This window comes from Hypanus sabinus, chromosome 21 (assembly GCF_030144855.1).
Source record: "Hypanus sabinus isolate sHypSab1 chromosome 21, sHypSab1.hap1, whole genome shotgun sequence".
NCBI classification, from domain to species: Eukaryota; Metazoa; Chordata; class Chondrichthyes; order Myliobatiformes; family Dasyatidae; genus Hypanus; species Hypanus sabinus.
In genome coordinates, this window is record NC_082726.1 from 67,662,151 (window position 1) to 67,689,997 (window position 27,847).

General features: G+C 46.1%; 1 protein-coding gene across 1 annotated transcript; it reads left to right on the top strand.

Moving 5' to 3' along the window:
- Nucleotides 1-3,674: 3,674 nt before the first annotated feature.
- Nucleotides 3,675-27,477, top strand: echs1 (enoyl CoA hydratase, short chain, 1, mitochondrial). Its single transcript, XM_059946807.1, has 8 exons — nucleotides 3,675-3,835; nucleotides 10,187-10,384; nucleotides 13,387-13,514; nucleotides 15,515-15,614; nucleotides 22,214-22,318; nucleotides 24,628-24,747; nucleotides 27,126-27,193; nucleotides 27,278-27,477. The coding sequence occupies exons 1-8, from the start codon at nucleotides 3,745-3,747 to the stop codon at nucleotides 27,341-27,343; spliced, it is 876 nt and encodes a 291-aa protein (XP_059802790.1). The 5' UTR covers nucleotides 3,675-3,744; the 3' UTR covers nucleotides 27,344-27,477.
- Nucleotides 27,478-27,847: the final 370 nt, after the last annotated feature.

The window sequence follows — 27,847 nt, forward strand, 5'->3', positions numbered from 1 at the left end:
TGATGAATTCCAATTATATCTCAGAAACTTGAAGCAGTCCATGTCTGCAGGTAGCAATACTTGGATACCAGTCAGCCAGGAGACATAAAACAATAAAACATATAACCATATAACAATTACGGCACAGAAACAGGCCATCTCGGCCTTTCTAGTCTGTGCCGAATGCTTACTCTCACCTAGTCCCACCAACGCGCACTCAGCCTATAACCCTCCATTCCTTTCCTGTCCATATACTTAGCCAATTTTACTTCAAATGACAATATCGAACCTGCCTCTACCACTTCTACTGGAAGCTCGTTTCACACAGCTACCACTCTCTGAGTAAAGAAGTTCCCCCTCGTGTTACCCCTAAACTTTTGCCTTTAACTCTCAACTCATGTCCTCTTGTTTATTTCATATTTACATACCCTTGTTGAGGGGTACACACCCCGCCCCCACCCCTCAACTCCCGCGGCAGAAGAACCCTGCTCCGTGGTCCTTCCCCACCGGGCCCCTGCGGTGGCTGCACCGAGTTTGAGTGCGTCCCTCAGCACGTACTCCTGCAGCCGAGAATGTGCCAGTCGGCAGCATTCCCCCACGGACATCTCCGTGTGCTGGTAGACCATCAAGTTTCAGGCCGACCAAAGGGTGTCTTTCACCGAGTTGATGATCTGCCAGCAGCACCGGATGTTGGTCTCCGTGTGCGTCCCCGGGAACAGCCCGTAGATCAGAGAGTCCTCTGTCACGCAGCTGCTGGGGATGAACCTCGACACTGCTCCTTCCATCTTCCTCCACACCTTCTCCGCAAACCCACAGTGTTAAAGAGGTGGGTCACCGACTCCTCCTCACTGCCGTGGGCAGAGGGGTGTGGAGACGATGTCGCCGGGTGTACAGGAGGGATCTGACTGGGCGGGCCCTTCTCACCGTTAACCATGCGAGGTCTTGGTGCCTGTTCGAGAGGTCTGGCGATGAGGCATTTTTCCGGATGAACTGGGCGGTCTGCTCAGGGAACCACCCCACCATGTCCATCATGTCCTTCTCCTGCATCGTCAATGGCGATGACCTGGAAGGACAGGTATGGCGGCAACGCAGTAGCAGGGCCAGGCCCCTCCTTCGTAGCCAGGACGACAGGTAGAACCTGGGCACATAGTGGTGCTTGTTGCCCACATACCTGGGATCCACACACAGCCTAATGCAGTCACACAGTAAACTGGCCATCGGGTGAGGGCGTCATTGGGGACATTTTTGCCCCCGTTGTCCAGGGACTTGTGCATGGTGGTCCGACTGACCCCCTCCATCTTGGATCCCCAGATGAATCTGAAGACGGCTCGGGTGATTTCTGAGGTGAAGGAGCGGGGGACTGGCCACACCTGCGCCAAGTACAGCAGCCCTGAGAGCACCTCACACCTGATGACCAGGCTCTTGCCCGTCATCAAAAGGGAGCGCCCTCCTCACAGCCCCAGTTTCTGTTTCACCTTGGCAGTCCGCTCCCGCCAGTTCTTGTTGCACGCCTTGCCCTCCTCCCCCCGAACCGGATCCCCAACACCCTCATGTGATCAGACCTGCTGGTGAAGGGACGCCAGGTCGGTCGGGCCGGTTGCCGAAGAGCAGGGCTTCGCTCTTCGTCCGGTTGATCCTGAACCCCGACGCCTGCTCACACTGTTTGCAGATGCTGATCAGCCTGCGAACTGACCTCGGATCAGAGCAGAAGACGGTGATGTCGTCCATGTACAGGGAGGTTTTGACTTGGGTCCCTCCACTGCCTGGCAGCGTCACCCCTCTTATGCCCTCATCCCTCCTGATGGCTTCGGCAAAGGGTTCTATGCAGCACACGAACAAGACGGGAGAGAGGGCAGCCCTGCCTGACTCCAGACCTGATGGGGAAGATGTCTGTTTCCCACCCGTTGACTTGGACTGTGCTACAGATGTCCGTGTAGAGCAGTTTGATCCAATTCTGGATTCCCTCCCCAAATCCCATTTTGGAGAGTACATCCATCATGTACGTGTGCAATATCCTGTCGAAAGTTTTCTCCTGGTCCAAGCTGACCAGGCAGGCGTCCACCCCCCTGTCCTGCACGTAGGCGATGGTGTCCCTCAGCAGTGCGAGACTGTCTGAGATCTTCCTGCCCGGTACAGCACAGGTTTGGTCCGGATGGATCACCTGCTCCAGTGCAGACTTGACCCTGTTGGCGATAGCCTTGGACAGGATCTTGTAGTCCACATTCAGGAGAGAGATGGGCCTCCAATTTCTAATGTTCTCCCTCTCCCCCTTCTGTTTGTAAATGAGAGTGATGATGCCCTTTGTGGTGAACTACATACAACTGTCTGGACACGCCCCTCTGCTGACTGCTCCTGTGGCACCTCCCACAGACCCCGGTATAAAGGCAATTGGAGACACTGCTCCTCCCTCAGTCTCCAGGATGTTGTGTGGTGGTCTCTTGCTGCTAATAAAAGCCTATCGTTCACCTCCCGTCTCTGAGAGTTATTGATGGTGCATCACCCTCCCTCATGGATCCTGACATACTGCCCGCCAGGAGCATAGCGTTGTACACTTCCAGCAGGTCGGGGCCCATCCGGTTCCACAGAGCCGAATACAACTCAACTGGTAAGCCGTCGCTTCCGGGAGTCCCCCTCAACCATCAGACTCCTGAACTCCTGAACGAGGAAATCTGCAGATGCTGGAAATTCAAGCAACACACACAAAATGCTGGTGGAACACACTAGGCCAGGCAGCATCTATAGGGAGAAGCAACGTCGACGTTTCAGGCCGAGACCCTTCGTGAGGACTAACTAAAAGAAACGATAGTAAGAGATTTGGAAGTAGGAGGGGGAAGGGAAAATCTGAAATGATAGGAGAAGACCCAATCACCTTTCCAGCTCTTAGCTTCACCCCATCCCCTCCTGTCTTCTCCTATCATTTCGCATTTCCCCCTCCCCCTCTTACTTTCAAATCTCTTACTATCAGTTAGTCCTGACGAAGGGTCTCGGCCTGAAACGTCGACTGTACTTTTTCCTATAGATGCTGCCTGGCCTGCTGTGTTCCACCAGCATTTTGTGTGTGTTGCTTCAACGCTGAACAGTCAGTTACTTTCTCAGAATTATTTATATTCTTTGATTTATTACACGATTTGTCCTTTCTGCACACCGGTTGCTTGTCATGTACATATAATTTATTATGTACAAATGATTTTAATACATTCTATTATATTTCTTTACGACATATGAATAGGTTTCTGTTTAATAACTTTATTACATTTGCCGTATTTTAATGATATACTTTATTTGAAGTTTGATGTCCCAGTTAGAAAAAAAACCGAAGACACACATAGATTTAGGATGGGAGTGAAGAGATTTGGAGGCAGTCTGAGGACCTGTGTACGGGCAGTGCACCGACCGAGACTGATGGAACGGACTCGTTGACAGCATTTACAAGCCCGAGTACCGAGACGTAGAACGATTTGCCCCAATGCAGGGAAATCTGGTTGATACGGATACGTGCGCACGATTCCGCGTGGCCAAACAGTCTTTACAAAGGCTGGGCGGCCGGAGACGGGAGCCCGCCGCCAGCCTGCAGGGTGGCCGAACCAGCTCTCCGCAGAGACGGAGCCCTCGACCTGTCAGTCAGCGGGTTGATTGACAGGCAAGCGTGGTCTGGGGCGTGTCATCCGTCTGATTGACAGGTGAGGTGACCGTGGGCGCGTCATCGGCGCAGGACTGGGACGGCGTGCGCGCTCTCGCGAGACGGTGCCGCACAGACAGACAGCGATGGCAGTGCTGTGCAGAGCCGCTGCGGCTTCCCTGTGTGCGCCCCGGACTCTGCCCTCTTTATTAGTCGCAGCCCGGGTGAGCAGCGCAGGTAAGATCCTGTCTCGTCCCACGGCCGTGCGCTTGCAACCGAGATCGGGCCTTCTGCAGAATATTGGGGCGGAGAGCCCATGACCTTGGGTCTTTAACGAGCCTTCCAACTGAATGTCCCCGGTGCAGAGTGGCATTGCCGGAGATTCCCTTGTCACTCAGGCGCAGAAAGATGGTTTCTGTCCTCGGTCCAAATCACCGTCTGCGTACTCCCCTCCATACCTGATCTGCTGAGTTCCTCCAGCATTTTGTGTGTGTTTCCTGAAGATTTACGACATTTGCTGAATCTTTTGTGTTTATGGTCGCCAGGTCTAACTTGGGATGGACACGTGATAGCAACAGGCCTGGGTGAATGATCTCCCCACTAGAGACTTTTTTGGGTGAGGGGAGCTTTATTGTTGGTTCGAAGGAAACGACACCACCTGCCACAGACTATTTGCATCCTATTTGATATTCAAAAGTCAAAAAGTTTTGAGTTACGTAGTTAGAAAAGCATTTCTTGATTAGTCTCATTCTAGTAGTTTTGCACATCTGGTGCTTCCCTTGGAATCTAGTCGTTGAATGAATTGCTCCCAAGATGGTGGTATTGTCAGTCGTGCAGGTGGTTGTTGGGACTCTACAATTCATGTTCTCAATATTATGCACGATTATTTATTTATTTTTCTTGTATTTGCACAGATTTTCTTGTGCGTTGGCAGTCAGGTTTAGACTATTGTATTTGCTTGTTCTGCTGTGAATGCCTGCAAGAAAACGAATCTCAGGGTTGTATATGGTGACAAATATGTACTTTGATAATAACTTTACTTTGAACTTTGCAAACCTGGGCTGAGAAATGACTGATGGAGTTCAGTGCAGTGTGAAATGATACAAAGTTGAAAGTATATTTTATTATCAAAGTATGTACACATTATACAACCTTGAGATTTGACTCCTGACAGGCATGCACAAAACAAAGAAACCCAAAACCTTTTAAAAAAAAAAGGAAGAGTGTCGAACACCCAATGTGCAGAGAAGAAAAAGCAAATCATGTAAACATTAACTGCAAGTAAATAGCATTCTGAACTGAAATTCACAAAGAGAGTCTGAGACCCATAGTTCAGCAGAGAGCTGAGTAAACATCGCAGAGCAGCAAACTACACCATCCCTCGCCTCGGGCCCCAACACCCTGGCCTTTTCCAGCTGGTCCCTCACCTCGGGCCCCGACACCCTGGTCTTTTCCAGCTGGTCCCTCACCTCGGGCCCCGACACCCTGGCCTTTTCCAGCTGGTCCCTCACCTCGGGCCCCGACACCCTGGTCTTTTCCAGCTGGTCCCTCACCTCGGGCCCCGACACCCTGGTCTTTTCCAGTTGGTCCCTCACCTCGGGCCCCAACACCCTGGTCTTTTCCAGCTGGTCCCTCACCTCGGGCCCCGACACCCCGGTCTTTTCCAGCTGGTCCCTCACCTCGGGCCCCGACACCCCGGCCTTTTCCATCTGACCAGCACCTAAATCAACATCCAAACATCAGGTGCAGTCGCCTCGATTTGCTCTGGGCCTGGAACCCTGCGCCTCAATTCAGCCTGTACCCAATCTTTCTGATTTGGCCTGACACTTTGGAAAGTTGAACTTGAAGCCAGAATACGCGGTGAAAGGCAGGATTCTTGGCAGTGTGGAGGAACAGAGAGTTATAGAAACATAGAAAACATACAGCACAGTACAGGCCCTTCGGCCCACAAAGCTGTGCCGAACATGTCCCTACCTTAGAAATTACTAGGCTTACCCATAGCCCTCTACTTTTCTAAGCTCCATGTACCTATCCAGGAGTCTCTTAAAAAACCCTATTGTATCTGCCTCCACCACCGTCGCTGGCAGCCCATTCCACACACTCACCACTCCCTGCGTTTTAAAAAAAATCTTACCCTGACATCTTCTCTGTACCGACTCCCCAGCACCTTAAACCTGTGTCCTCTTGTGGCAACCATTTCAGCCCTGGGAAAAAGCCTCTGACTATCCACACCATCAATGCTTCTCATCATCTTATACACCTCTATCAGGTCACCTCTCATCCTCTGTCACTCCAAGAAGAAAAGGCTGAGTTCACTCAACATATTGTCATAAGGCATGCTCCCCAATCGAGGCAACATTCTTGTAAATCTCTGCACCTTTTCTATGGCTTCCACATCCTTCCTGTAGTGAGGCAACCAGAACTGAGCACAGTATTCCAAGTGGGGTCTGACCAGGGTCCTATAGAGCTGCAACATTACCTCTTGGCTCCTAAATTCAATTCCTCGATTGATGAAGGCTGATACACCGTATGCCTTCTTAACCACAGATCCTTGAGATCCACGTCCATAGCTCTCTGAAAGTTGCTGTGCATGTGGGTAGGGTGGTTAATAACGCTTAAGGTGTGTCGGGGGATTGTGTTCAGGAGCTGTGAGGTAATGTTGCAGCTCTATAGGACCTGGGTTAGACCAGACTTGGGATATTGTGTTCAGATCTGGTCACCTCATTAGGAAGTTTGTGGAAACTTGAGAGAGGTTTCGGAGGAGATATACCAGGATACTGCCTGGATTAGAGAGCATGTCTTACGAGGGTAGGGTCGGTGAGCTAGGGCTTCTCTTTATTTTCTCAGTGCAGAACTTACTAATACAATGGGGTATAATTTTAAGATGATTGCAGGAAAGTATAAGGGGCATGTTGGGGGTAAGTTTTTTTACAGACTGGTGTGTATGTGGAATGCAGTGTCAGGGGTGTTAGTAGAAGCAGGTACATGGTGGGGAGGGGGTGAGAGAGGGGGGTGCAGGGATGGGAGGGGTAGAGGTGAGAAGGAAGTGTAGGGTGGGGAGGGGGTGAGAGATGGGAGTGCAGGGATGGGAGGGGGTGAGGGACTTGCAGAGACAAAGGAGTTTGAGAGAGGAGAGGATAGAGGTGGGAGGGGAGGGGTGAAAGAGGGGAGTGGAGCAGGACTGGAAAACCACAAGTGTCACTCCACTCTTTAAAAGGGAGGATGACAAAAAGAAAGGAAATTATAGGCCAGTTTGCCTCACCTCGGTGGTTGGGAAAGTGTTGGAGTCTATTATTAAGAATGAGGCTTCAGGGTACTTGGAGACTAATGATAAGTCAAAGTCAGCATGGTTTCTGTAAAGGGAAATCTTGCCTGACAAATCTGTTAGAGTTGTTTGAGGAAGTAACAAGCAGGGTGGACAAAGGAGAGGCAGTGAATGTCATTTACTTGGACTATCAGAAGGTGTTTGATAAGGTGCCACATGAGGCTGCTTAACAAAATAAAATCCTGTGGCATTACAGGAAAGACACTGGCATGGATAGAGGAATGGCTGAGAGGCAGAAGCCAGTGAGTGGGAATAAAAGGGGCCTTTTCCTGGTTGGCTGCCAGTGACGAGTGGTGTTCCTCAGGGGTCAGTTTTGGGACTGCTACTTTCACATTGTTTGTCAATGATTTAGATAATGGAATTGATGGCTTTGTGGCAAAGTTTGCGATGATGTGAAGGTAGGTGGAGGGGTACATAGTGTTGAGAAAGCAATGTGATTGTTGCAGGACTTGGACAAATTGGAAGAATGGACAAAAAGTGGCAGAGGGAATACAGTGTTGGGAAATTTATAATAATGCATTTTGCTTAAAGGAACAATAGTGTGCACTATCTTATGGGGAGAAAATTTAAGCATCAGAGATGCAAAGGGACTTGGGTGTCCTTGTCTAAGTCTCCCAGAAGGTTAATTCACAGGTTGAATTTGTGGTAAAGAAGGCAAATGCAATACTGGCATTTATTTCAAGGGGAATAGAATATAAAAGCAAGGAGATAATGCTTGAAACACCAGTCAAGCCACATTTGTCATATTGTCAACAGTTTTTGGCCCCTTATCTATGAAAGGATAAGTTGTCATTGGAGAGAGTTCAGAGGAGGTCCACGAGGATGATTCCGGGAATGAAGGGGTTAACATATGAGGAGCATTTGGCAGCTTTGGGCCTGTACTCACTGGAATTTAGAAGAATGTGTGGCGATCTCATTGAAACCTACTGAATGTTGAAAGGACTACATTAGATTCGATTAGATTAGATTCAACTTTATTGTCATTGTGCCGAGTACAGATACAAAGCCAATGAAATGCAGTTAACATCTAACTAGAAATGCAAAGAAATGTTATTTACAAAATAACTGCAAATAAAAACTAAGTGTTACAGCATACAAATATAAAAGTACTGAGACAGTACAATATATGTGCAATACTGCTTAGTGCTGTGATGTGAGGTTCAGCAGGGTCACAGACAGACATACTGTATTGATCCCGAGGGAAATTGGGTTTTGTTACAGCCGCACCAACCAAGAATAGTGAAGAAGTATAGCAATATAACACCATAAATAATTAAATAATAAGTAAATCATGCCAAGTGGAAGAAGCTCTTCCTGGGCCTGCTGGTACGGGAGTGGAGGCTCCTGTAGAGCCTACTGGATGGGAGAAGAATAAAAAGTCCATGGTTAGGGTGAGATGCATCCTTCATAATGCTTTTCGCCCTGCCCAGGCAGCGTTTATGGTAAATGTTCTCAGTGGTGGGCAATTGGGTGCTGATAATCCACTGGGCAGTTTTCATCACACGCTGGAGTGCTTTGCGGTCTGATATGGGACAATTAATAAGGTGGATGTGGAGAGGATGTTTTTTCTGGTGGGGGTTTCCAGAATTAGAGGGCACAGCCTCAAGATTGAGGGGTGACCTTTTATAACAGAAGTAAGGAGGAATTTTTTTTAGTCAAAGAGTGGTGAATGTGTGGAATACCCTGTTGCAGACTGCGGTGGAGGCCAAGATCGTAGTTATATTTAAAGTGGAAATTGATAGAGTCCTAATTGCTTGGGGCATCAAGGAATATGGTGAGAGGGCAGTTGAAATGGCAGAGCTGACTTGGTGGGCTGAATGACCTAATTCTGCTCCGATGTCTTATGGTCTAAAGCAGCTGAGATATAAGAGCTTCCAAGGGGTGATGAATGTATTTTATTGGGGGTTTCTAAATTCTCTTGTTGAAGTCCTTTCCATAAGACATGGGAGCAGAATTAGGCCATTTGGGCCATCAAGTCTGCTCCACCATTCCATCTTGGCTGATTAATTATCCCTCTCAATCCCATTCTCTTGCCTTCTCCCCATAACCTTTGATGCCCTGACTAATCAAGAACCTATCTGCTTTCATTGACTTGGCCTCCACAGATCACTCTGCTCTGGCTGAAGAAATTCTGTCTCACCTCTGTTCTAAAGGGACACCCTCATACACTTGAGGCCATGTCTTCTGGTCTTAGACTCCCCCACTATAGGAAGCGTCCTCTCAAGATCCACTTTAACTAGGCTTTTCAATATTCGATAGGTGTCAATGAGAACTCCCCTCATTTTTCTAAACTTCAGCGAGTACAGGCCCAGAGCCATCAAATACTCCTCATGCATTAACCCTATTTATGACAGAGATACATGGTGATTTCTTCTGTGAATATTGTGAGTCTTTGCAATTCTGTTCCCAAAGAGCAGAGCTTTCCTGGTTGTTGAGATCGATCAGTTATTGGACCTTGGAGACAAAATGGAGCCCTCCCCAGTGCAGAGCAGCTGTGAATGGTGCCGCAGGTGAAGGTTCCAGGGGATGGTCACTGCTCGGAGTTCACCATTCGGTTCTTTAACCTAAGAAAGTAGGAGGATTGGGCCAAGCACAAGCAAAAGGACAGCACGGCAGTGTAGGGATCGGTAAATCGCTTTACAGCAGAGTCCCCAGCCTTTTTTTTGCCTGTTTCCATACTGTTTGGCTCAATGACTGGTCGTGGACCCCTGGTTAGGAAACCCTGCTGTACAGTATCAGCAGTCACTGACTGGAGTTCATTTCCTTCTGTTGTTCTCAAGTGTGCATTTCTCCCCATGGCTACTGGGTTTCCTCCAGGTGCTCTGGTTTCTTCCACATTCCAAAAATGACGGTTAGGGTTAGTGACTTGTGGGCATACCATGTGTTTGCCAGAAGCGAGGCGACACTTGCTCAGCACAGTCCTTGCTTGATTTGATACAAAACAACACGGTTCACTGTCTGTTTCAATGTAGATGTGACAAATCTTTGAAGAAACTAATCTGGCTCAGGTAGGAGCCTTGGTTAGCATTGATGTGCTGTCCTGAAGGGTCTGTTTGCATGCTGTATTGCTCAATGACTGCTATCATGTTCTACACTGTGGATTGTGTGTGCACCTTTCTGCTGCTGTGTTCCAGGTGAGGAATGATGGACTAATGAGTTCCCACAAAGTCCGTTGAAATCTTTATAAAAGCATTCTCCATTGGAATGATTTCTGGAAGATTGTCTTCGTTGTTCACGTTTCTGCAATGTGTTCTTCTGTCTAGCGGCTCAGTATCAACACATCCTGGTGGAAAAGAGGGGCGAGCAGAAGAATGTGGGGTTCATCCAGCTGAACCGCACCAAGGCTCTGAACGCATTGTGTGACGCACTCATGAAGGAACTCGGTCAGGCTCTGGATGAGTTTGAAAGTGACCCAGCAGTTGGAGCCATTGTCCTCACGGGAAGTGAAAAGGCTTTTGCAGGCAGGTACCTGGTGAGGTGATTGTAATTTTTCAGAATCAGGTTGAATATCACTGACACATGTGAAATGTCCGCACAAAATGCTGGTGGAACGCAGCAGGCCAGGCGACATCTGTAGGAAGAAGCCCTGTCAACATTTCAGGCTGAGACCCTTTGTCAGGACTAACTGAAAGAAAAGTTAGTAAGAGATTTGAAAGTAGGAGGGGGAGGGGGAAATCCGAAATGATAGGAGAAGACCAGAGGGGGAGGGGTGAAGCTAAGAGCTGGAAAGTTGTTTGGCAAAAGGGATACAGAGCTGGAGAAGGGAGAGGATTATGGGATGGGAGGCCTAGGGAGAAAGAAAGGGGGAGGGGAGCACCAGAGGGAGATGGAGAACAGGCAAGGAGTGATTGTGAGAGGGGCAGAGCGAGGAAAAAAAGGAGGGGGGATAAATAAATAAATAAGGGATGGGATTAGAAGGGGAGGAGGGGCATTAAGGAAGTTAGAGAAATCAATGTTCATGCCATCAGGTTGGAGGCTACCCAGCCGGTATATAAGGTGTTGTTCCTCCAACCTGAGTGTGGCTTCATCTTGACAGTAGAGGAGGCCGATTCGCTGAACACCTACGCTCTGTCCGCCAGGGAAAGCAGGATCTCCCAGTGTCCACACATTTTAATTCCACGTCCCATTCCCATTCTCATATGTCTGTCCATGGCCTCCTCTACTGTCAAGATGAAGTTCAGTTCCACCTGAATTTAAATTCACTTCATGATGTTGGAGGAACAACACCTTATATTCCGTCTGGGTAGCCTCCAACCTGATGGCATGAACATTGATTTCTCTAACTTCCATTAATGCCCCTCCTCCCCTTCTTACCCCATCCCTAATTTATTTATTTCCCCCTTCCCTTTTTTTCTCTCTCTGCCCATTACTCTTTGCCTCTTCTCCATCACTCTCTGGTGCTCCCCTCCCCCTTTCTTTCTCCATAGGCCTCCCGTCCCATGATCCTCTCCCTTCTCCAGCTCTGTATCCCTTTTGCCAATCAACTTTCCAGCTCTTAGCTTCACCCCACCCCCTCCTGTCTTCTCCTATCATTTCAGATTTCCGCCTAACCCTCCTAATTTCAAATCCTTTACTATCTTTTTCAGTTAGGCCTGATGAAGGGTCTCGGCCCAAAACGTCGACAGCGCTTCTCCTATAGATGCTGCCTGGCCTGCTGTGTTCCACCAGCATTTTGTGTGTGCTGCCTGAATTTCCAGTATCTGCAGATTTCCTGATGTTCACGTGAAGTGTGTTGTTTGGCAGCAGCAAGTACATGGTAATTGTAATTTATAGACTTTATAAGAAGTGTGTGTGTATATATAACAATAGGTGAGGGGAAAAATAGGTAGTGTTCATTGTTGTTCATTGTCTGTTCAGAAATCTCATGGTGGAGGGGAAGAAACATTTCTGTTCACGAGCGTTCAGAGATGGGACGATTGTGCCAGGTCGATTAGGGGAGAGGAAGAAGTGAAATGGGCCGGAAGGAGAGTGGTTACCAGAAGTTTGGTGGTCCAAGTTTATACTAACCGATAGCGATCACTATAACTGGTCAGCCCAATAGCCAGGATCTCCCAGTGGCCAACCATTTCAGTCTGTCTTTCCATTCCCACATCAACATCAGTCCATGGCCTCTTGCACTGCCACGTCATGTCCAAGCGACACCTCGTATTCCACCTGGGCCATCTCCAACCTGGAGTCATGAGCATTAAATTCTCAAACTTCTGGTACCCTTGCTGTGTGGCTGTGCTGCTGCAAGTTAGCTTAACACTGTCGCTGTGCATGTGGCATCACACTCGGCTTCTGTCTTAGATCTATCTTACTGTGTCTATTTGATGTTTATTCCCAGATCATGAAGTGAATTTAAATTCAGGTGGAACTGAACTTGGTTAGTCCACAAGGCATCACACACTGATCCGTGCCACTTTTCCATTGCTGTCAGTGAGCAGACTGTGGGATTCCTCACTCTCTTTGCTATTTACATGCCAACCATGTACTTAGGCAGCTGACCTCCCCATCTTTTCATCTAGGCCTGTCCACCTCCACCTCCTTTGCTTTCAAAGATTCAGGTTGAATCTGCTTTCACTCACCTTCTGATGTATTTCTTTGGCGTAGTGCTATTTGCTTCCTGATATATGTCCCCTTGGGTTCCTTTACTGCCTTAGAAAGTTGCTATGCAAATGCAGGTCCCAGTTGTAGTAAGTGAAGATTCAAAAACCAGTAGGTTCTGCAGATCAGAAATGAAACACAATAGGCGGAATGAGAAATGGCTAACGATTCAGGCCGAAGAACTTTGTCAGAACTTCAGGAGGTGGGGAAGCATGAGTTTTAAATTGCAGGGAACATGGGGAAGGGGTGGCTAGGACAAAGGGATTATCTGATAGGATAAAGTTGGGGTTAGATAAGATTTAAACGATGTAGTAATCTAACTTCTGGTAACGACTTTTTCTTCCCCCTTTTCTCTTTTTGACATTCCCTATTCAGACTCTCCTTTTAGTCCTCCTCAGTAGCCCGCCTGCCACCTCCCTTTGGTTCCCTTCCTCCTTCCCTTTCTCCCGTGGTCCATTCTTCTCTTCTATCAGATTCCCTCTTCAGTCCTTGACCTCTTCCACCTACAGTGTCTATCACCACCCAGCTTCTTCCTTAATCCCTCCTTTCCCACCTTCCACCTTCCCCTGTCACCTTCCAGCTTGTACTGCTCCCCGTCCCCCCTCCCCAGCACCTTATTCTGGCTTCTCCCACCCCCTTCTAGTTCTGATGAAGGGTCTTCACCCAAAACATTAAATGTTTATTCCCCTCCATAGATGCTGCCTGACCTGCTGAGTTTCTGCAGCATTACGTGGGTGTTAGTCAGGATATCCAGCATTGCAGAATCTCTAGTTGATGGGTTAGTTGGAGTGAAAAGACAAAGGAATGTAAAAGCTGTGAAATGTAGAGCTGTACAGAGTGCTCAGCAAGTTGTAATTGGGTTTTGATCTCCCGTTAGCTGGTGCTGACATCAAGGAAATGGAGAACAAAACATTCCATGATTGCTACACTGGAAACTTCCTGTCCCACTGGAACCGCGTGGCCACGACTGGGAAGCCCGTGATTGCAGCTGTCAACGGCTACGCTGTAGGTAGAACGGAGAGTTCAAACCTGAGTTTCCCCTCACCACTGTCTTCCTGTTCAGTGTGGTGTAGTTGTGGATAGGAGAAAGTTCTGTTACCCAGAACTTTGTCCACGAGTAGCCCTTGTGTCCATTCCTAATTGTCTCGCACACAAATGAAGAAAAGGCCATTCAGCCCCTCATCATATCACATGATTATCGTTGATCTACCCCCAGGCTTCAACCCTCTGACCAGATGTGATTCCTCTGGGTGTCCCTACATTCCAAAGGTGCTGAGGGTGATGGAGTAATGGGCCAGTTCCATGCTGTATGACTTTCCTGTCTGTTCCCCGTAACTACCAGTTCCCCAATCTTTCAAAAACTATCTCCCTCCTCTTGTTGAAGTAATTGCAATGATTCAACCTCCACCACCCTGTGGGATTGGAAGTTCCAGAGCTGACCATCCTCCCTGAAGCAAAGTTCCACACATCTCCTGTCCCTATATGTTGTGACTATGTTCCCTTTTCAAAGTTTCATTTTGTTATCAAAGAATGCATGTACAGTACATCTTTGGCAGCATGTAGGGTAGTGGTTAGCACAACGCTTTACAGTACCAGCGACCCGGGTTCAACTCCCGTTGTTTCCTGTAAAGAGTTTGTACACTCTCCTCCTGAATGGGTTTCCTCCGGCTGCTCCTGTTTCCTCTTGCATTCCAAAGATGCACCGAGTGGCAGGTTTGGTCACTGTAAGTTGTCCTGTGATTGGGCTCAGATCAAACTGGGTGATTGCTGGGCAGCGTGACTTCAAGTGCCGGAAGGGCCTACTCGACATCAAAAATTAAACACTGTTTGTCCACTCCAGCTAGCCATCAAATAGGGAAAAACAATTGGGGTTGATGAAAGAACAGACAGTAACTCCCCACCCCCCCTCCACAACATGAAAAAGGAAAACAAAACCCCTCCCCACAGCAAAAAAAAGTGACAATAACAGTTCCTGACTCCCTCACTCGTGGAAAAAAACAGCGACCACAGCACCAAATCCCCAACATCCCCTCTTACACACAGAAGAGGGGGATGCTGGTACTCAGTGTGATAGAGCTTGAGATGTTTCTGTCCACACAGTAAGCTTTCTGTCAAGAAGTTCAGGATCCAGTTACAGGGAGAGGTGCTGAGACCCAACTAGGACAGTTTACTTGCCAGGTTCTCAGGGACGATCATACTCAACTCCAAGGTGAAGTCGATTATCAGCATCCTGGCATATAAGGAACCATTTTCCAAGTGGGACAGGACCGAGTGGAGTTCGGAGGCTATAGCATCATCAGGACTGATTTGAACTGGAAGGGGTCCAGTGTGGCAGGAAGATGGGATTTAATGAGATCCATAACCAGCGGCTCAAAGTATTTAATTATTGTTTGCATTTTTCCAGCCTGGTGATCTCCTGGAACCCAGTGAGTTGTGGAAATCGCCAACCGGTACCTGGACTGTCACTGCAGCCACCTCCTTTAATGCTCTTTGATGCAGCCTAACAAACTGCACCGTCCAGCAACCCACCAATTTTAACCTAGCCTCATCATGGGGCAATTTACAATGACCAATTAACCCAGTAACTGGTACACCTTGGGCTGTAGGTCAAAACTAACACCTGTAGAAAATCCACACATTTCATGCCGAGGACGTAGAGACTCCTTACGGGGGATGGTGCAATTGAACTCTGAACTCCGATGCCCCGAGCTGTAACGGTGTCATGCTAACCACTAGGCCACCCATTTGCACCTTCCGTGTTACTCAGTTTTAGTCGGTCACAACAGAAAGATTCCTGAACTCCCAAAAAGAACTACAGGGGTGTGGGCACGGAGAAATCCTTTCTGCATTTGCTTGATGCAAGTATGGAGCAGTGGCAATGACTTTGAACCTCCTGGTTGCGTTCCACTTGGGGAGAGGGCCACTCTGAGCTTGATGCGCTGATGTTGAAGGGGTAGGGGTGGATCAGGAACGCGGGATATGACTTTAACCTTCCTATTCTGCAGCTCGGAGGAGGCTGTGAGCTGGCCATGATGTGTGACATCATCTATGCAGGTGACAAGGCACAGTTTGGACAACCAGAAATCCTGCTCGGGACGATTCCTGGTAAATTTTCTGTCTAGTCTTACTAACCGATTGAAAGTTTTCCAATAGGATGGAGGGTGGGAGCCGCCGGACGGGATTTGAGGGTGGGAGCCGCCGGACGGGATTTGAGGGTGGGAGCCGCCGGACGGGATTTGAGGGTGGGAGCCGCCGGACGGGATTTGAGGGTGGGAGCCGCCGGACGGGATTTGAGGGTGGGAGCCGCCGGACGGGATTTGAGGGTTTGTTGGTAACATCCGCTATTCTCTGAAAGTCTAACCCCATCACTTTGCATGCGATGGGGGCTGCAACCCTGCCGGGTAAGTGCTTGCTCTGTGAAAGTTATTTTAGAACAAAGAAGTTGTTGCTTGCTTTTCAAAGTTATTAATTTGAAGACATTGCTAAATCTTTGCTTTGAACCCTATGTGGAATATTAGTATGTATTGTGATTATGTGTGCTGAGTGTATGTATGGCATAAGATCATATGACAGGAGCAGAATTAGGCCATTTGACCCACCGTGTCATCCCCACCATTCCATCATGGCTGATTTATTATCCGCCAACGTCATTCTCCTGCCTTCTCCCCAAAACTTTTGACACCCTTACTAATCACAAACCTATCAACCTCTGCTTTAATTATACCCAGTGACTTGGCCTCCACAGCCAGCAGTGGCAATGAATTCTACCCTCTGTCTAAAGAAATTCCTCCTTATCTCTTTTCTAAAGAAACATCCTTCTATCTGAGGCTGTGCCCTCTGGTCCTAGAACCCCCCACTATTGGAAACATCCTCTCTAAGCCTTTCAATATTCAATAGGTTTCAATGAGCCCCCCCCCTTATTCTCCTAAACTCCTGTTATTATAGGCCAGAGTTATCAAACGCCACTCGTATGTTAGCCTCTCATACCTGGGATCATTCTTGTGAGCCTCCGATGACCCTTTCCCAGCTCATCCTTTCTGAGGTAAGGGGCCCAGAACTTCTCACAGTACAAGGACGTAAACTTGTGGGATGGTGACGATTGGTTGACCCCATCTACAGTGGGTCACTGGGCTTTCCCTGTAGCTGGGCACCCTGCAGACACTCGGGAAACCAGGTGTTAGAGGGTAGAACCTCTTTGCCTTTATAACACACAGACTCTGTGGCATTTAATGTGCCCTTGGTGACCTGTTACTGCTGCCACTTGGGTAGCTGAGCTCGCTGGCAGTGTACTGTGCTGCAGCATCTCTGACTAGAGTCCTGGAGTACGGCAGCTTAAAATCAGGCTCCTCAGGCATGTTACAGTAAATATTATATATATGTGCGTGTGTGGAAACCCCATTTCCAGAAAAGTTGGGATATTTTCCAAAATGCAATAAAAACAAAAATCTGTGATATGTTAATTCACATGAACCTTTATTTAACTGACAAAAATACAAAGAAAAGATTTTCAATAGTTTTACTGACCAACTTAATTTTATTTTGTAAATATACACAAATTTAAAATTTGATGGCTGCAACACACTCAACAAAAGTTGGGACAGAGGCATGTTTACCATTGTGTTACATCACCTTTCCTTTTAATAACACTTTTTAATCGTTTTGGAACTGAGGATACTAACTGTAGTAGATTTGCAATTGGAAATTTTGTCCATTCTTGCTTGATATAAGACTTCAGCTGCTCAACAGTCAGTGGTCTCCGTTGTCTGATTCTCCTCTTCATGATGCGCCATACATTTTCAATAGGAGATAGATCTGGACTGGCAGCGGGCCAGTCAAGCACACGCACTCTGTGTCTACAAAGCCACGCTGTTGTAGCCCGTGCAGAATGTGGTCTGGCATTGTCCTGCTGAAATAAGCAGGGACGTTCCGGGAAGAGACGTCACCTTGATGGCAACATATGTCTCTCTAAAATCCTAATATACGCCTCAGGGTCAATGGTACCTTCACATACATGCAACTCACCCATGCCGTGGGCTCTGATGCACCCCCATGCCATCACAGATGCTGGCTTTTGCACCTTTCACTGATAACAATCAGGATGATCGCTATCATCTTTGGCACGGAGAACCCGACACCCGTTTTTTCTGAAAACTAGCTGAAATGTGGACTCATCTGACCACAGCACACGGTTCCACAGTCTTTTGGTCCATCTGAGATGAGCTTGGGCCCAGAGAACTCGCTGGCGTTTCTGCATAGAGTTGATGTATGGCTTCCTCCTTGCGTAATACAGTTTCAAGTTGCATTTCTGGATGCAGTGACGGACTGTGTTAAGTGACAATGGTTTTCCAAAGTACTCCCGAGCCCAGGTGGCAATAATTGTCACAGTAGCACGATGGTTTCTTAGGCAGTGCCACCTGAGGGCTCAAAGATCACGCGCATTCAACAGTGGTTTCCGACCTTGCCCTTTACGCACTGAGATGACTCTGAATTCTCTGAATCTTTTCACAATATTATGCACTGTAGATGTTGAAAGACCTAAATTCTCTGCAATCTTGCGTTGGGAAATGTTCCTTTTGAACTGACTAACAATTCTCTCATGAATTTTGGCACAAAGGGGTGAGCCACAATCCATCCTTGCTTGCAAAGACTGAGCCTTTGATGGACACTACTTTTATACCCAGTCATGATACCTCACCTGCTAAAAATTAGCCTGCTTAATGTGGAGTCTTCCAAACCGGTGTTACTTGAATATTCTGTGCCCTTTTCAATCTTATTTTAACTCTGTCCCAACTTTTGTTGAGTGTGTTGCAGCCATCAAATTCTAAATTTGTGTATGTTTACAAAATACAATTAAGTTGGTCAGTAAGACTATTGAAAATCTTTTCTTTGTACTTTTGTCAGTTAAGTAAAGGTTCACGTGAATTAACATATCACAGATTTTTGTTTTTATTGCATTTTGGAAAATATCCCAACTTTTGGAATTGGGGCGTGTAAATAAAAGACACATTGTGCAACTAAATAAATAATCCTGACAACATGAGTTGTAGACTCCTTGGTGAGCCTGTCTGTAGGTTGTCGAATCAGTTCAAAGGGTTTTCAGTGTCTGACCAGAGTGTTTCCAACATTTGGTGTTTTGTGTTTGAAGAGTTATGTTTCTGCAGAGCGAGGGAGGGGAACAATCAGGGTTGTTTATAGACAGCATGGACTCACGACTGAGTGACTTCTGCTGTAATATTCTGTACCACAGGTTTGTATGGAATGGACTCAGATCATTAAGCTTTCTGCTCCCCTACTGAGTTGTGTGCCACATAAAACAGAACAGCACATTCAAGCCCTTTGGCTCATGATGATGTGCCAACCTTATAACCTATTCTAAAATCAATTTAACCTTCCCTCCCACATACCTCTCCAATTACCTATCATCAAGTGCCTATCTAAGAGTTTCTTAAATGTCCCTAATGTATCTGCGTCTGCTGTTCCACTGGGAAGGCACCCCACACATCCATCACTCTTGTTTAAAAAAAAAAATTACCATAGGACCGTAAGATATGGCAGAATTAAGCCATTTGGACCAGCGAATCTGCTCCACCATTTCATCATGGCTGATCAATTTCCCCCTTAGCCCCAAGCTCCTGCATTCTCCCTGTATCACTTCATGCCCTGTCTAATCAAGGATCTACCAACCTCTGCCTGAAATATATATATAAAGACTTGGCCTCCATAGCTGCTTGTGGCAATGAATTCCACAGATTCACTACTCTCTGGCTAAAAAATTCCTTCTCATCTCCATTCTAAAAGGACACTCCTCTATTCTGAGATTGTGTCCTCTGGCCTTGCTCTCCCACCATAAGAAACATCTCCATGTTTCACACAGACACGCACTCTATCAAGGCCTTTCAACATTTGATAGATGCCAATGAGGTCACCCCTCATTCTTCTGAATTCCAGTAAATACAACTCCTAGAGCCATCAAACACTCTTCACATGACAAGCTGTTCAATCCTGGAATCATTGTCGTGTACCTCCTTTAAACCCTCTCCAGTTTCAGCACATCCGTTCTAAGATAAGGGGCCCAGAACTGCTCACAATACTCCGAGTGAGACCTCACCAATGTTTTATAAAGTCTCAACATCACATCCTTGCTTTTATATTCTAGACTTCTTGAAGTGAATGCTAACATTGCACTTGCCTTCCTCACCACTGACTCAACCTGCAAATTAGCCTTCGGGGAATCCTGCACAAGGACTCCCAAGTCACTTTGTGCCTCAGTTTTGGGAATTTTCCCCTCATTTAGAAAATAGTTAGCTCTTTCATTTCTTTTACCAAAGTGCATGACCATACACTTCCTGACACTTGTTATTTCTTCCTGCCATTTCTTTGCTCATTCTCTTAATCTGTCTCAGTTCTTCTGTAGCCTCTCTACTTTCTCAAAACTACTTGCGCCTCCACCTGTCTTTGTATCATCTGCATATTTTGCAGCAAGGCCATAAATTATATTGTCTAAATCCTAGACATAAAATGTAAAAGCTGGTCTCAACACAGATCCCTGTGGAACACCACTCATCATGGCAGCCAGCCAGAAAAAGCTCCCTTTATTCCCACTCTTTGCCTCCTGCCAGTCAGCCACTGCTTTATCCATGCTGGAATATTTCTTTTAATATCATGGGCTCATAGCTTGTTAAGTAGTCTCATGTGTGGCACCTTGTCAGAGGTTTTCTGAAAATCCAAGTACACAACATGAACCGATTCTCTTTTGTCTATCCTGCTTGTTATTTCTTCAAATAATTCTAACAGATTTGTCAGGCAAGCTTTTCCCTTGAGGAAACCAGGCTGACTATGGTTATTTTATCACGTGCCTCCAAGTACCCTGAGACATCATCCTTAATAATTAACTCCAACATCTTCCCAACCACTGAGGCCTATAGTTTCCTTTCTTCTGCCTCTCTCCCTTCTTGAAGAATGGGAGCATTTGCAATTTTCCAGTCTTCCAGAATCTAGTGATTCTTGAAAGACCAATATTAATACCTCCATAATCTCTTCACCCACCTCGTTCAGAACCCTGGGTGTAGACTATCTGGTCCAGGTGACTTACCTACCTTCAGACCTTTCAGTTTCCCAAGTTCTAGTAATGGCAGCTTCCACACTTCATGACTCCTCTGACACCTGGAGATTCCCCTATTACCACAGCATGCCTCTTCTCCCCCTTCCCATCTGAATCACAGTGGCAGACTCGGTGCCAGAGATCCGACCACTGTGACTTCTTCCCTCTGTTTGGACAACCCCTGCCCCCCCCCCCCCCCCAACAACAGTCTCCAAAAGGATGTACCTGTCGTTAAAGGGATTAGCTCTGACATCCCTCCTATAATTTCCTCCAGTCACCTTCAAATTATGCTCCCTCGTATTAGCCATTTGCAATTTGAAAAAACATCATTGGCTATTCACCCAATTTGTGCCTCAAATTATCTTGTGCACCTGTATAAAGTCACCTCTTATCCTCTGCATTCTAAAGGGTAAATTCCTAGCTCACTCAACCTATCCTCCTAAGACCTGCTCTCTAATCCAGGCACATCCTGGTAAATCTCCCTGCTCCCAATACATAGAGCGCTTAACTTGGCCAACATGTTGGGTTTAAAGAGATATCGGATGGGGAAGGGGCAGGTAATAGACATAGAAACATAAAAAACCTACAGCACAATACAGGCCCTTCGGCCCACAAAGTTGTGCCAAACATGTCCTTACCTTAGAAATTACCTCGGGTTACCCATAGCACTCTATTTTTTTGAGCTCCATGTCCCTGTCTAGGAATCTCTTAAAAGACCCTATCGTACCTGCCTCCACCACCATCTCTGGCAGACCATTCCATGCACTCACCACTCTCTGCATTTAAAAAAAAACTTACCCTGACATCTCCTCTGTACCTACTTCCAAGTACCTTAAAACTGTGCCCTCTCATGCTAACCATTTTAGCCCTGGGAAAATGCCTCTGGCTCTCTACATGATCAATGTCTTTCATTATCTTGTACACCTCTATCAGGTCACCTCTCATCCTCCGTCGCTCCAAGGAGAAAAGCCCGAGTTCACTCAACCTATTCTCAAAAGGCATGCTCCCCAATCCAGGCAACATCCTTGTAAATCTCCTCTGCACCCTTTCTATGGCTTCCACATCCTTCCTATAGTAAGGCGACCAGAACTGAGCACAGTATTCCAAGTAATATATGGGGATTTCCAAGGATTAGGGCTTGGCAGGTGGAACATAGACTTTCTTGTTGCAGAAACTGCTGTTGGAAAGTAAGTTTGGAATTGGCAGAGTTTCAGTGGAAGGTGCTGTTTTGGGTCAGAGTAGAGTACATGTACAGTATTTAGAGTATTAGAGTATATGCATTGTGGTAACAGCCCCTTTCAGCTGTCCATTTACACCCAGGTAACCAATTAATCTGCTCACTGGTAAATCTTTGGAATGTGGGAGAAAACAGGAGCACCTGGAGGAAATCCACGTAGCCATGGGGAGAACGTACAAGCTCCTTACAGATGTTGGCGGGAATTGAACCCTGGTCACTGGCACTGTCGTAGCAATACACCAACCACTACGCTACCATGCACCCCAAAGCTTGTGATGTTTGTGTATTGTTGATTTTGTTCTATACTTTCTGCCAGACAATTATTGCACAAGGTGTGTGTAATCACACTGTCTGCTCTCTGGACAGGTGCCGGAGGAACTCAGAGACTGACAAAAGCAGTAGGGAAGTCACTGGCAATGGAGATGGTCCTCACCGGAGACCGGATTTCTGCTCAGGAGGCCAAAGCCAGTGGTATGTCGTGGACTGTTGCAGCCTCTCAGTTCACATTGTCTCACACACTTCTCCATACCCTGGGCTAACCAGAGGAACAGAGCAGAGCTACACAGAGTAACTTGTGTCTTGTTTGTGAGCCCATCTCACTCCAGGGCTTATTGAAATATTTTATACATTCCTTGTTGTAATTGGTAGTATTTTTATGCATTGCACTATACTGCCACAAAACAAATTTCACGACTTGTCAGTAATAATAAACCTGATTCTGAAGGTTCAGAGTTAATTTATTATCACAATATGTATGTCACTATATACAACCCTGAGTTCATTTTCTTGCTGGCATATTCAAATTCAATAACCATAATACAATCAATGAATAGTACACATATAGAATGGAATTTGTAATAAAGATTGACACACCTTGACACGTTGCTGAGGGAGTGCAGTGCTGTCAGAGTTGTAGACTTTGAAATGTTGTATTAAGCGTGATTTAAAACACCCTGTTATGCTGGTCAGACCTTGGCTAATTCCTACTGCATTTCTGACAGAGTGACTGAATCGCATTTTGTGTGTGTTGCTCCGCATTTCCAGCATCTGCAGAATCTCGTGTTTATAAATATTGTTAGACCTGTTTGCATTAGAACACCTAGATCCTTCGGAATTCTCATTTACCATCACAATTTAGATCATCTGTATTTTGATTCCTCTTATCAAAATGTAGGAATCAGAATCAGGTTTATTACAACCAGCATGTGTCATGAAATTTATTATCTTAGCAGCTGCAGTTCAATACAATACATAACATAGATGAAAAATATAAGTAAATCAATTACAGTATATGTATAATAGATTAAAAATTGTGCAAAAACCCCCCAGAAATGATATTAAAAAATGGTAGTGTCCAAGGCTTCAATGTCTATTTAGGAATCAGATAGCAGAGGGGAAGAAATTGTTTCTGAATCACTGAGTGTGTGCCTTCAGGCTTCTCTACTTCCTACCTGATGGTAACAGTGAGAAAAGGGTGCCCTGGGTGCTAGAGGTCCTTAATAATGGACGCTGCTTTATGCTGCCTTCTTGAGACACCACTTCTTGAAGATGTCCTGGGTACTTTCTAGGCTATTAGCCAAGATGGAGCTGACTAAATTTACAACCTTCTGCAGCTTCTTTTGGTCTTGTGCGGTAGCCCCTCCATACCAGACAGTGATGCAGCCTGTAAGAATGCTCTCCATGGTACATCTATAAAAGTTTTTGAGTGTATTTGTTGATATTAAAATCTCTTCAAACTCTTAATGAAGTATAACCGCTGACTTGCCTTCTTTATAAGTACATCGATATGTTGGGACCAGGTTAGATCCTCAGAGATCTTGACACTCAGGAACTTGAAGCTGCTCACTCTCTCCACTTCTGATCCCTCTATGAGGACTGGTATGTGTTCTTTCATCTTACCCTTCCTGAAGTCCACAATCAGCTCTTTCATCTTACTGATGTTGAATGCAAGGTTGTTGCTGTGACACCACTCCACTAGTTGGCATATCTCGTTCCTGTACTCCCTGAGATTCTACCAAATGGTTGTATCATCAGCAAATTTATAGATGGTATTTGAGCTCTGCCTAGCCACACAGTCATGGGTATAGAGAGAGTAGAGCAGTGGGCTAAGCACACACCCCTGAGGTGCACCAGTGTTGATCGTCAGCGAGGAGATGTTATCACCAATCCGCATAGACTGTGGTCTTCCAGTTAGGAAGTCGAGGATCCAATTGCAGAGGGAGGTACAGAGGCCCAGGTTCTGCAACTTCTCAATCAGGGTTGTGTGAATGATAGTATTAAATGATGAGCTATAGTTGATGAACAGTATCCTGACGTGGACGTTTGTGTTGCTTAGGTGTTCTAAAGTCGTGTGAAAAGCCATGGAGATTGCATCTGCCGTTGATCTATTGTGCCGATAGGCAAATTGCAATGGGTCCAGGTCTTTGCTGAGGCGGGAGTTCAGTCTAGTCATGGCCATCCTCTCAAAGTGTTTCATCACTGTCAACGTGAGTGCTACCGGGTGATAGTCATTAAGGCAGCTCACATTATTCTTCTTAGGCACTGGTATCATTGTTGCCTCTTTGAAGCAAGTGGGAACTTCTGCCCAAGGCAGTAAGAGGTTGAAAAGATCCTTGTGCTTCCAAACATTAAACCTGCTTCGCCAGGGTACGCACAGTCACTCAGTCTGAGACAGAAAATAATCAGTTTCTGTAGTGAGGCCATGTACTTTCTAATGGTTTTCACAGCCCATCTCCAAGGACCTAATTCTGGAAAATAATAATTGGGTTTTCTTTTGCAAGGGCTTGTTAGCAAAATATATCCAGCATCTCAAGTGGTGGATGAAGCCATCAGATGCGGGGAGAAGATAGCTTCAAACTCGAAACTCATCACAGCAATGGCAAAAGAGGCCGTGAATGGCGGTGAGCATATTAAATTTTTTCTTTGACATTGCATATTATTATAAAGGGCAACATGTTATTTCTTCATTATATGAATGCTCCAGTACACAGTGAATTTCAGTGTAATTTAGAAGAATTATTTAATACTGTATTGAGATTAGTTGTACCTGTGCCTTTAAATGTAAGATGACTCATGAAATCTGTCTGTTGATTTGTGTAGAGATAGAGTACAGTAAGAGATCCTTACAACCCAATGAGTCCCCACCACCTAGTACACCCATGTGGCCAAATAACCAACTGACCTGTATGTCTTTGGAATGTGGGAGGAAATCGGAGCACCCAGTAGAAACACACAGGGTCGGTCACGGAGAAAACATACAAGCTCCTTGCAGAGAGTGCTGGAATTGAACCTGGGTTGCTGGCACTTGAAATGTGTTTCACTACTGTGACCTATTCTACTACTAGAATAAACTACTAGACCTATTCTAGAGTCTATCCCCTCATCTGACTCTAGACTGTATCCCCTTGTTTGTCTCTAGACTGTGTCCCCTAGACCTATTCTAGACTGTGTCCCCTCATCTGACTCTGGGCTGTGTCCCCTCGTCTGACTCTAGACTGTGTCCCCTCGTCTGACTCTAGACTGTGTCCCCTCGTCTGACTCTAGACAGTATCCTCTTATTTGTATCTAGACTGTGTCCCCTTGTTTGTCTCTAGACTGTGTCCCTCAGTCTGACTCTAGACTGTCCCTCAGTCTGACTCTAGACTGTCCCTCAGTCTGACTCGACTGTGTCCCTCAGTCTGACTAGACTGTGTCCCTCAGTCTGACTAGACTGTGTCCCTCAGTCTGACTCTAGACTGTGTCCCTCAGTCTGACTCTAGACTGTGTCCCTCAGTCTGACTCTAGACTGTGTCCCCTCGTCTGACTCTAGACAGTATCCCCTCGTTTGTATCTAGACTGTGTCCCCTTGTTTGTCTCTAGACTGTGTCCCTCAGTCTGACTCTAGACTGTGTCCCTCAGTCTAACTCTAGACAGTATCCCCTTGTTTGTCTCTAGACTGTGTCCCCCAGTCTGACTAAAATTGGTAGGAATTGGGAAAAGTTTGATGGCTGAATGGTTTCCTGTACACTGCAGAGGGGTTTACTGTTCAAATAATGACTTTTAGATTATTTCAACATCACAATTTTTTTCTATCGTTCTGCACAGGCATAGAGTTATACAAAATGGAAAAAAGCCCCTATGGCACATTTGGTCCGTGCCAACCAGGATGACCGATCCAAGCTAGTTCCTAACCTTCTAAACCAGGGGTTCCCAACTTCTGTTGTGCCATGGACTCTTGCCATTAACCAAGGGGTCTGTGAATGCCAGGTTGGGAACACCTGCTCTAAACCTTGCCAATCCACATACCTGTTATAACTGCATCTACCTCATCCACTTCCTCTGGCAGTTTATTCCACTCATTCCATGGAGTGTTTTGTGTGTTTATTGTCCCTCAGGTTCCTGTTAAATCTCTCCCCTTCCACCTTGAAGCTCTTCCATCTAAATGTAGACTCCTCAACCCTGGGGAAAAGACTGTGTGCAATTACACGATGTATGCCTCTCATAAATTTATATACCTCCATAAGAGCAGCTCTCAGTCTCCCAGGGATTAAAGACCTCGCCTGCCAACATTTCCCTATGCCTCAATCAAAGTCCTTGGGCAGCACAGTAGTGCAGTGGTTAGTATAACAGCACCAGTGATCCGAGTTCCATTTCCGCTGCAGTCTGTAAGGAGTTTTCAACATTCTCCCTGTGACCATGTGGGTGTTCTGGTTTCCTTCCGCGTCCCAAAGACGTTCGGGTTAGTGGGTTAATTGGTGTAATAGGGCAGTGTGGGTTCACAAGGTCGGAAGGCTATTTTACCATGCTATATCTCTATACAAGTAAACATTTACCTTTTTTCCAATTTGTCACCTTTTTTTTCGTAAATATTGTTGCTTCCTCGTTCCTGTTTCTTGGCATTGCAGATATACAAACTGGCCTGTTGTGTTGGTGAGAGTTTAAGCTGTGGTCACATTTGGACATCCGGCAGTGAAGGGAATATCAGAGGTTAATTCTCAGTCTTCTCTTGCTTTTATCCTGGGGAGGGAGACTGTGGAACACACTATAGGATTAAGAGGGAATGTGAAGATTGCCACTTGGAAAAGTCATTTCAGGAATGTCTTCCACTGCAGCCCATGAATCTTTTATTGGAATTTTTAAATGATAGCCACTGTCTCAGTCCTTAAAAATCTTTTTATCAAGGTGGAAGTCAAAACCTGAGTAAATTTCCCTCAACGTTCTTCTGTTGTCACTGAGTGGCAGCTACAAAGATCAGGCAGTATTTCATGGTTGTGCTAAACTGTCCTGTACTTTATTACAGCTTTTGAATTAACGTTGGCGGAAGGAAATCGACTAGAGAAACGTTTATTTCATGCGACCTTTTCCACTGTAAGTAACTTAAATTCAGTTAAAATGAAATTGTGGGCTCATCTACCAAACCTTTGTAATCGTGCTGTGTAAACTTTGTTTCAGGTTGATCGGAAAGAAGGAATGAGTGCATTCATTGAAAAGCGGAAAGCTAATTTCACCGACCAGTGAGTCAGAGTTGTCCCAGGAACATAAAGGGCTGGAAATTGAACAGTTGAGAGCTGAGGTAATGGAAATGTGGACATCTACATCCATAATTAAATAATTCCCCATTTCAAATAAATACTATGTTTCTAATACTTAGATATTCTGTTCCATTTTTTCTTTATGGTTGGGGTGGCCAGAATGAGAGCAATGATGTAACTTGAGTAATTGTAGTTAGTCAAATCCTCTGTCATCATGGAATCATTTTCTTCAGTAATGTTACTGTGGCTTTATTAAATACCTTGTCACACGAGAATCAGATGATGCCGTGCAGTAAGACACAGGAGCAGAATTGTCCTTTCAGCCCATCAAGTCTGCTCCACCATTCTGTAGTCTCAACATGGATAAATCAGAAAAAGATGATTGTGGGCTTCAGGAAGGAGCAGGTCAGCCGCTCTCCAATGCACATTGATGGCTGAGCCGTGGAGAGAGTGAAGAACACATAGTCCCTTTTGTGCACGTAATGGACGA